Source organism: Lampetra planeri, chromosome 3, assembly GCF_965212315.1.
Source record: "Lampetra planeri chromosome 3, kcLamPlan1.2.h2, whole genome shotgun sequence".
Classification (NCBI taxonomy): domain Eukaryota; kingdom Metazoa; phylum Chordata; class Hyperoartia; order Petromyzontiformes; family Petromyzontidae; genus Lampetra; species Lampetra planeri.
This window is the reverse complement of record NC_136109.1, coordinates 10,626,333-10,636,670: the sequence shown is the minus strand read 5'-3', so window position 1 is coordinate 10,636,670 and position 10,338 is coordinate 10,626,333. Positions and strand designations below refer to the sequence as shown.

Genomic DNA, 10,338 nt, shown 5'->3' with positions numbered 1-10,338 from the left:
GGGGGGGGGGGGGGAATGCGTGCGGGTGTGTTCATGTGAGGTGAGGTGAGGGGGATGCGGGGTCGGCTCCGTCGCTTGGTGGTGGCGAGGTCGTAGATGGGGCGCTTGCTGAACGGCTTCGTGGCGGCGGCATCACAGTTGTACTTACGTGCCCGTGATTAATTTGCGTCTTCGATGATTTACTTTCTAAAAAGATCTGGCCATGACTCGCACCCCCAGAAAGGCCATCTCGAACCCCATGGGGTGCCTACATCCCAGGTTAAGAACCGCTGGCCTAGAAATAACCTTTAAAAACACATTTGCACAAACATTTGCATTCCCAGCATGTACTGTATATATATGCGTGCTTTGGCTTAAAAAAATATCTTCCCATTTTGTAGCTTATCCAGGTTAACGGCGGAGGAGGTGGCCTTGATGAAATAATAACCATGGATAATTCAACGCCGATGTAAAATTGATTATAACAACGTGCATGGCTTAATATAGCACGGAGCTGAAGGCGGAATGTGTCGTCTGAATTGAATTGTTTATTTTAAGTAATCGGTTTACTATTTTGTAGATACGTGGCCACTAAATCACAGACCTACGACCAATGAGGAGCAACTAATAATAAGAGAAGCACGGTTATATGTAATCTTTTGTTCTTTCGGTAAAGTCACATGTAGCTTATCCAGGTTAACGGCAGAGGAGGTGGCCTATGTGTTCTAATATTTGTTTTTCCAGCGCGGTTAATACACAACCCAGATATTTGAGTTCACTCTATGAACCTTATGGCGGGACCCCGGGGTCCCGAATAAACGGAAGTCAAAATCGTAATTAATGGATTTTTGGCGACTCCGTCCCACCGCCCAACATAAACGCCGCGACCCACCTGGCACGGATCATTCTGTTATGTCATGTCGTGTGCAAGCAGCAGCAGCGAGGACGAATGCGCACAAGAGCTGAACAAGCGAATGCACTCCATGCTCGGGTATGGGCAGGATCACAAGTCTTATCCAAAGCTGCTCAAACTTAAGTCCTTTATTTGTCATCACGGTATGCATAATACAGTGAAACTGCTCTCTTCATTATTTGTCACCTACCAATGTCTGCAGCCAGGATCAGTCGATGACAATCCTCTTACCTGCAGATATTTAACAGATGAGATGCGTTGCACCGTGAATTCTTCATGTTTGATAATACTTCTCTTGTCCGTATGCATCTGTGCAGATGGGGTTTTTATTTGTTCTGGTTAAGCCACAGTCCCCACATACCGCTCGTATCAATGCGGATAAGAGGAGCGGCGACCCACTACTCTGTAGAGTAACATTGGTATAAACGCTTGTTACAATATGAACAACGCATTGAAAACGCGTACTATTGTACGTATTTTTACAAAGTGTGTTCACAAATCCACACTGAGAAACGATGATTGACAGAGGGGTGTAAATTATTTTTTCGATAGTGTATTTAAATTGAGGTACTGCAGGTAAGTAGTTTTCAGTTGTAAAGACATAGTTTAACAAGACAACACTTGCCACCATCCTTCAAACCCATTGGTGAAAAAGAGCAACGTTTTTGTTTACATTATAATGTTTTATGCGAGGGCCGGGGGCTTATTGGTTTTCGGGGTCCCGCCATAAGGTTCATATATACCCGTGTTACGTATTGTGCATTTACCAGGACAGTGTTTGTGTTTATTTGAGAGGTTTGTTTTCATACTCTTTGGTTCTTTCGGTAAAGTCACGTAGGTATAAAATACATGAAATCACGACGTTTCGATTGCAACACAAGCAATCATCAGGTGGGAAAACCACAGCAAGAAATGTTTTGCTGTGAGCTGATGGACAAACCCTCTTGGCTGCATTTTGGGAATAAGCAGGCAACAGCTTTCATATTCTTTGGGTCTTTACCGAAATAACCAAAGCGTATGGATCCCTGCAGTCACGAAAACTTCAAATATAGATTTGTTTTCGTTTACTAAAAGCATTAATCTAAATATACTTTCCTCTATAATATTCACAATGCGATAGGATGTTAATTTTCGGGATGTGACGAATATTGTGATAACAGTTGTCGCATTTTCACAATTGTATGATTTATTTTAATGTGCTGTACTTCCAGTATAAATAAATATTACTTAAAAGTGCCTGAGCTGCTGTTCTCTGAACATTCACTTTCCATAAATCCTTGCAACTTTACAACCTATAATGCTCACAACTAAATAACGAGGTAATATAATCACCATGGTGTGAATTACTCCGGATAACAATTGGCAAATCACTCATCTAAAGGGAACTATTTGTTCATAAATGATAACTTTGTGCAGTTGTTTAAAGCAAATATTTTTTGTCAGAAATAAATACTATATTAGAAAACTAAAAGGTTTCTTGGCTGGATTCCTAGCTGCCTGGCTGGATTTCCCAGCGCGTAAGATACGCAATCATATACCGGTGCCACAGTATACAGGATGAGAAAAAAGTTTTGCTCGCTGGCTGGCTGGAGGATGCACGGACAGTCACGTCCAAAAGGATGTGCGGTGTTGTTCGTATACTACATTACGCAAAACGTTTATCGGAGGACGTTATTTAGCAGAATCGCTAATACCGCGTCAGCCCGTTGACAGTAAATATTCCCTCGTGCTCAGAAAAAAATATTAACTATATTCGGAAAAAAAAAATATTTGTCTGGATTCCTAGCTGCCTGGCTGGATTTCCCGGCGCGTAAGATACGCAATCATATACCGGTGCCACAGTATACAGGATGAGAAAAACGTTTTGCTCGCTGGCTGTCTGGCTGGAGGATGCACGGACAGCCACGTCCAAAATGACGTGCGGTGTTGCTGGTATGCTGCACTTTAAAGGGGAAAAAAACCAGTTGCGACAATCACAATGCTCTTGTTACGTTACGCAAAACGATTATATGGGTGACGTTATGTTGCAGCATCGCTAATGTCTCGTCAGCACGTTGGCAGTGAACATCCCCTCGTGGTCAAATCCCCACGGTCCCTAACCCCCCGCGGTATTTACCATCGATGTGGGTGGTGGTTGGTGGGGGGGTGTCTCTACACGGACTCACACCGTAGACGTGACAGCACGCACGGTCACAAACTCGCAATCTTTCGCATAACATTTAGTGCTCGAATTGTCTGCATTTGTATTGTTTCTTCTTTGTTGTCGTCGTTCACTAAGTCTCTTGCTGTAAACGCCCCCACCTCCTCCTCCCCCCCACCACGTGCGTCTTCAAGAGGTAGTCTCACCCACGCATCGATTTGTAACTTCTCTCTTCTCGGCATTCGAGAGCTTAACCACCCCCCCCCCCCCAAAAAAAAACACAAACAACCACCCATGGAGCCTCCACCGAAGCGACCGAAGACCTACCACTCGAAATTCTTGCCCCAGTGGACAACTCAGTTCGACTGCATCGTCGCGTCGCGCATGGGCGAGCAATTCGCATTCTGCACCGTTTGTCGACGCGACATCAAAGTGGCGGCGTCCGGCGTCTACGACCTCACGGTTCACTTCAGGACGAAGCTGCACAGCGACAACGTCGGACGCGCCGAGAGGACGACGAGGAGGAGGAGGAGCGGCGACACGTGGAGGGGGTGAGGGGGGGTTAATGTTTTAAGTTCCATTTGTTTGTGTAAAAAAAAAATCATACATTTCGTTTTTGCGTCTATAAATGCGGTGCTCGTTGAGTGTTGAGCCTCCGATTGGCTAGGTACGGTGCGAAAGAAGTTCAACATACATACGGGTAGGAGTCCTAACTGCGGTACTTATTGAGTGTTGAGCCTCCGATTGGCTAGGTACTGTGCGAAAGAAGTTCAACATACATGCGGGTAGGAGTCGTAAATTGCGGTGCTCAGTGAGTGTTGAGTCTCCGATTGGCTAGGTATGGTGCGAAAGAAGTTCAACAGACATGCGGGTAGGAGTCCTAACTGCGGTGCTCAGTGAGTGTTGCACCTCTGATTGGCTAAGTACGGTGCGAAAGAAGTTCGACACACGTATGGGTAGGAGTCGTAAATGCTGTGCTCGTTGAGTGTTGAGCCTCTGATTGGCTAAGTACGGTGCGAAAGAAGATCAACATAGGTACAAGTAGGAGTCCCACTGATGTGTGAACACTTTGGGGTTGACATGTATTCGGGACTATATGCTGTCACGTGCTATTAAGATATATTCTGTCCTTTTAAGGCTACAGTTGATGAATGTATTTCGCTTTTTGTTATCGGTCTTGTTTTTCGGTGCATATGTATGTTGAACTTCTTTCGCGCCGTACGTAGCCAAACCGTATTAATCGGAGGTGTGGGGGAAGGACAACAAACTCAACAAAAAACGCAGCTTTCAATAACTGAGTTTAAAAGTGCAGAGCTCCAGTAGCTTCCTAATATCGGAAGAGCGGTTCCAGATGGTCGCAGAAGCGCATCTGAAAGCGCCGCACAATGCAGTGACCATCTGTGTTTGATGGCCAGCCGAAAAAGAGAGATTCATACAAGAGTTGAGTGTGAGACAAAAAAAATGTCACTATTATTTTACACGGTTATAGCCCAGTCAGCTGTTCGCTCTTGTTCAGAGGCGACCTGGCTACACACGATAGCATACCTGTCAACCCCTTATCAGTGCCTACCTTCCATAATAGAGGTTTTTGGGTTAGATCGCGTAAATATATAAATGTGTCGTTAAAACCCGCCACCACCCGACACAGCCAACTAGTGAGGGTTGTCACGTAAATAGAACGTGGCCAATTCGTCACTAGTACAGCACACCGGTGTGTTAGAGAGCCAAGCCACAACATTTACAAACGGAGTACGACGCTTCGCCAGTAATTACAACTAGCTTCATCAGGCGACAGCCAGATTTGTGGAGAAATCTTCCTGATGACGACCGCTTGTGTTGCGATCGAAATGTCGTAGTTTTTGTGACTTTACCAAAAGACCCAAAGAACATATATTTAAAATGTCAGTCATGCCTCGTGAAGAAACATACAGGTTATCTGCACATCCCATCAGGATGACGGCTACAGTGGCCACCCCGGTGCTGGAGCCGAGTGGGGACTTCCCGGCATGGCTGGAGGCGCAAGGCATGAACGCGGAGGTGGCCCGGGCCATGGACTCGGAGCTGGGGATCCGAGACTACGGGGTCCTGCGCGCCTGCGTCGGGGACGGCCTCGTGCGGGCCGAGCTGCTGGCCACGGCGCGCGACCGCCTGCCCTTCGGCTTCTACGCCGTGCTGCGGCAGGTGGTGAAGGCCCTGCAGTGCGCCGAGCCCCACGACGCTGGGACGCCGTGCTGGGACGATACCGCTTCCTCCCCTGGCGACGTGATGCTGGGAGGCCTGGTGGATGTGCTGCTCGCGCTGTTCAGCGGCTTGAGCCGGGAGCTGCTCTTGTCCGTGCAGAGGTTGGATGACATGGACAATCGTAAATCTGTAGTAGCTTCTGCTTCATCGACAGATGCTGTCAATTCTGATGGCATGGAAATGGAAATGCATCCAAGTGAAGAAAATGGTAAAGCATAACTCTGTCAAATGTGTTTTACATACATTGAGGTTTATGCATATACAATTACAGGACCGTTTAACTCATGCAACTTTACATCTTTGGCTTGAAACCTCTTACCATGTTACAATTATTGTCCCCATGCTCCCAAGCGCTGGGCGATACACATTCTTCGTGGCAATCTTGATGCAGTGATGGATATTACACATTATAATGGCGTTAGCACCACTTTATATGACAGCCACAGTCATCAGCTTGGTGTTCTCAAATGAGTTTCACCAGCTGCTTGACCACATGATACACTACGTTTTAGTTCTGTCACAGGCCAGATTCAATGCAAGGACTGGATAATGCTTAAAGTTATAGCACACACGATCGACATATAAGGTTTTATTTCACTTGGTCTTCTGATTTATATAATTGTTGGTAATGCAGGTATTAAGGTAAAATGGTCATTCATTCATCCCAAATATAGTGAAAGAAAAATATTGAGGCAATGACTGCTCACAATGGTAATCTCGTGGTTTTATTTATTTGTCCAGTGAAAGCAAAATTCATGGAGAACCTCATTAAAAGCGAGCCCCCTGAAGGTAAAGTTGTTTCCTTAATTCATGAAGCTGTACGAACCATATTCCACATTTTCCCCATGAATTAAATTGCAAATGTATGCACACGCATCGGCTCTAAACGTTTTGTGTTCGGGTTTGTGTTTGGATGCTATTCAATCACATTTGTGTTTCCCAGATACCACCGCTGATGTTTCCAGTTACGTGCTGCCATCTGAAGAATTGGAACAAGGCTCAGTTGAACGCACTTCAAGTGAGCCTCTGTTATATTTTAATTCATGTGTTCGTGGAAAAAAAAATGCATTGTGAATTGGCGACTGGTGACTCAAGATTATAAATCTTCACGAAGAACCAATTGCACACCTACTGAGGTTCTCCCCATTTGCTATCATGTGATAAGGCATCGTGTGATAAGGCTTAGGTACCATTCAGATGTCTGGTACAATAGCAGGGGCGCAATTATGGGGTGCGTGGCATTCATTATGGGACACGTAGGGGCCCAGTCGGCCACAAGGGGGGCCCTGAATAAACGAATTAACAAGTAAAGAAAAATAATCGAAAAAATATTCAGAAAATTAACCATAAATGGCCAAAAACATTGTTGCGCGTCAAATACACCACGTAAAATATAGTATTGCTACTGGTGTTTGTTCCTGAACACCAGGCATTTTTGCTAACTGACATGCGCATGAAAGAAAGACGCGTGATTACTTAATTGTGAGTATTATGCCCTTACATCTCTTTATTAATACTGTCACTGTGAGTCTGTCTTTCTCTACACCCAATACATGGTGCAACTAAAATAAGATATAGTTGTAGCCTACATATTACTGTATACAGGTTAAAAACATCAATATGTATTTCACTAAAAGTGAGTTGGGAGAAAGTAGGGGGCTCACAGTTGTACCTTGCATGCGCCCGTTAAAATAGGCAGTTGTGCCCTTTGCACAGTAGCACAACCTTCACGTTCGTGAATGGGCCACCGAAGTAAACATCATACCTCTCAGATCTGTTAAAGTGACTGTGGTCAATATACTAATGACAAGTACTTTCACAAGACAGTTGAAGTCAGAGCTGGAAGTTAGTTAAATAAAGTTCAGAATCAAATGTAAAATTATGATTTTGTTGCGCAGTCATTAATGATCAGGCTGCCAAACAAATCACTGCACTTTAGAAGCCGGTGTAATACCAGGCAGTTGCCTGCATTCGAATCCAGGATCTCAGCGGTGCTAACTCATTGCACTGATATTTGAGTCAACCCACCACCTCTAAAAGACTTGTTCTGTTTTAAGAAATTAATTTTATAATGCTGATGATAATAAAATATACTGTTTTAAATATAAGACCTTCAGTTAAATATTACACTTCCAGTTATAGAGCCTTGAATAATATCAGTACACAATGCACATTATTTACGTATTGCAAAACAAACTTATATATAAAGTTTACTGGCAGTTCATAACACGTGATGATGAACTGCCTTGTTTTCTCTGAAGGTGATCATCTCTTGAACTTCCACCCACATCTCATCATCCAAAAAAAAAACCCTCTTCCTGATTCAGGGGAACACCTCGCATGTGCAGCTGACAGTGAACCACACTCTTTACTACGAGAGGGGTCGGATGGAACACAACAGGAACCATCAGCTGCCATCTCTATTATTAAGAGCACATTGCACAAACTGGACAACCAACACAGAAGGAGTGTATCAACAAACCAGAAGCAGCCGCCTCCTTTGAGTGAGATTGAGTCACGTGAGTTTGAACTTGATGAAGCTGATCGCGGAGGAAACGCTCAGGCGAAGAACCATGGAGCGAAGCCGCATTGGTGCGAGGTGTGCAAGAGTAGTTTTTCGTCACCTAGCGAACTGGAGGCCCACCTGTGCAGGCACACAGCCAAGAAGGTGCACCGTTGCCAGGTGTGCGGGCGCGTCTTCTTGCAGGCCACTGGTCTAAACATCCACCTGCGCACGCACTCGGGCAAGGCGCCGTACACCTGCGGCGTGTGTGGTGATGGTTTTTGGCAGTCCAGCGACCTGAAGATCCACTTGTGCAAACACACGGGTGAGAAGCCATACCAGTGCGAGGTGTGTGGGCGCGGCTTTCACCGGGCCTTTGAGCGGAAGGTCCACATGCGCACGCACACGGGCGAGAAGCCGTACGTCTGCCAGGTGTGCGGGCGTTGCTTTTTACGATCGGGTGAGCTGAAGGCGCACACACGCATTCATACCGGCGAGAAGCCGTACGTCTGAAAAGTGTGCGGGCGCGAATTTACGAGCTCACATGGCCTGAAGACGCACCTGCGGACGCACACGGGTGAGAAGGCGTACTCTTGCTCGGTGCGCTCGCAGTTGAAGAGTCAAGAGTGAGCAAAGCATGGCTTGGGCGAATCCCAAAAAGTTGACTGACACAGTGTCCCACTTACATGGATTACACTGGTCAACAAAAAAAACATTTTTTTCTGGCCTGGACTTTTGCAGCTGTTTTAGACTAATTTCAGGGTGCTGATTCCAAATCTGATCTCAGATCTGCTCTATCACATCATTTTTATGCTATCGGCATACCCCATTTTCATTGATTTTTAAATCCTTAATATTAAGTTCACTTGCTTGCTTGCGCGCTTACGACCGTGCAAATCTTTCGGTCGTTTTTTAACCCACTTCCCGTGATCCAATCGAGCTGACATTTTGCACACAGACTCGTTGTGCGTAACAATTTATTTTCGTGAAAACATTTTTCCAAAATTTTCCACTTTTTAGGAATTTTTTTTAAAAATACTTAATTTAAAATACCAATGTGATAAAAATTTAACTCTTACTCAAGAAAAACAAATGAATAATAAAATAAAACCGATGCCACGCATATAAAGGATTTATAGTGAAAAACTTAGTTTTTACGGGTTAATTTTTACCCGAAATTAACTCTGTCACTTATGATTGCAAGTTGTTGCGAGTCAGTGACTGCTTTAGTGTTAAAATATGGTGCTGTATTTTTAGGATAGTGTGTTTATAATTTCATTTTATGTAGATATCCACATTTATTTAATATTTTTCTTCTGCAGTTTTTATTGAAAATGCAATGTTTGATATCTCAAAAACCTGATATGATAGACAAAAAAATGATGCCAGATCAGCACCCCAAAATTACCTTAAAACCTTTGGAATACCTTATGCCAGAAAAAGTGTGTTGACCAGTGTTATTGAATGTCTCAAATGTTTACCCTGAAAATAATTAAAAAGCAATACAGACGTGGATAGCTTAACTACTAATTGCACATGAAACCAATACCGTGTTTTCAAAATTTAAAAAAGATGGATATTCCACATTTTTAGTTGGTGCTACTGGTTTGCAGTTTTTAAGAAAGCAGGAATCTAGGAAATGCATGTTGTGATATCCAAATGGTGAAACTAGGAATGAGACTTGAGTCTGACAGAAAAAGGCACAGATTTCTGGAGACATTTCTTTCAACAGAATCAATACAGCACGTGATCCCAAGCTGGTGCCATGTCAGTTGCACTTCAATGTAACCAAAGAATGAGCAGAACTAATTTTATGAAAAACGAAAATGCTTAACATATGCTCACTCGTATATGCGCCAGAGCCGAGGGCACTGTACATAGACAAACCGCGAGAGTGTACGATCTTGCGTACACATACCTGTTACATGTAACATGGGGGTTTAGTTTCTTGGGATTTATGGAAATAATTCTAGATTTGAAGTTTTCATGACTGCAAGGGTCCATACTCTATGTTTTTTTCGGTAAAGTCACGTAGGTAAAAAATAGAAAATAATTTCAATCACGACGTTTCGGAAGCAACACAAGCAACCGTCATCAGGTGTTGACTGCTCCAGCAAAATTACTGAGGCGTGTGTTTCTCGTAATAACTCTCTTCACACGCCTAAGTAATTTTTCTGGAGCAGTCAACACCTGATGACGGTTGCTTGTGTTGCTTCCGAAACGTCGTGATTTAATTTATTTTCTCTTTTTTTACCTACGTGACTTTTATGGAAATAGTTATTTTTTTTTATTATTGTTGGGTGATGAGAGTTAGTGATCATCCCGGCTCTTTAGCATCATAAATTTCGCGTACACATTGCGGATTTAGCTGGGATGCTCCATTCTAGTGGTTGTGTCCGTAAGTGCAACGGAGTATGCTGAGCAAGAAAGCAAAGTCGGTGTTACGGTACGGGCCTCGGTTATTCACATGAAAGGCTTCTGTTGGGAGCATGAATAAAATACTGCCACCGTTCATTACTTGCTCACAGAGTCCTCTTGACACGACACGGTGACGAGAAGGAG

At 44.1% G+C, this 10,338-nt stretch overlaps 1 protein-coding gene across 2 annotated transcripts; it reads left to right on the top strand.

Moving 5' to 3' along the window:
* Positions 1–40: 40 nt before the first annotated feature.
* On the top strand, positions 41–10,288 carry LOC144717274 (uncharacterized). 2 transcript variants are annotated; one of them, XM_078592691.1, is made up of 5 exons: positions 41–3,583; positions 4,985–5,481; positions 6,015–6,062; positions 6,217–6,291; positions 7,535–10,288. In XM_078592691.1, exons 1-5 carry the CDS (start codon positions 2,931–2,933, stop codon positions 8,287–8,289), a joined length of 2,028 nt encoding a protein of 675 aa, XP_078448817.1. In that variant the 5' UTR covers positions 41–2,930; the 3' UTR covers positions 8,290–10,288. The 2 variants fall into 2 exon arrangements, with proteins under 2 accessions (XP_078448817.1, XP_078448818.1); XM_078592692.1 differs by lacking the exon at positions 41–3,583 and having other exon boundaries at positions 3,607–5,481.
* Positions 10,289–10,338: the final 50 nt, after the last annotated feature.

Bases quoted from the DNA above. Each gene is read 5' to 3' on its own strand.
- LOC144717274 (XM_078592691.1), top strand. From the start codon at position 2,931: ATGTCTCGTCAGCACGTTGGCAGTGAACATCCCCTCGTGGTCAAATCC. The intron at 5,482-6,014 runs GTAAAGCATAAC...TTATTTGTCCAG, and splicing joins GCATCCAAGTGAAGAAAATG to TGAAAGCAAAATTCATGGAG. The intron at 6,063-6,216 runs GTAAAGTTGTTT...TGTGTTTCCCAG, and splicing joins TAAAAGCGAGCCCCCTGAAG to ATACCACCGCTGATGTTTCC.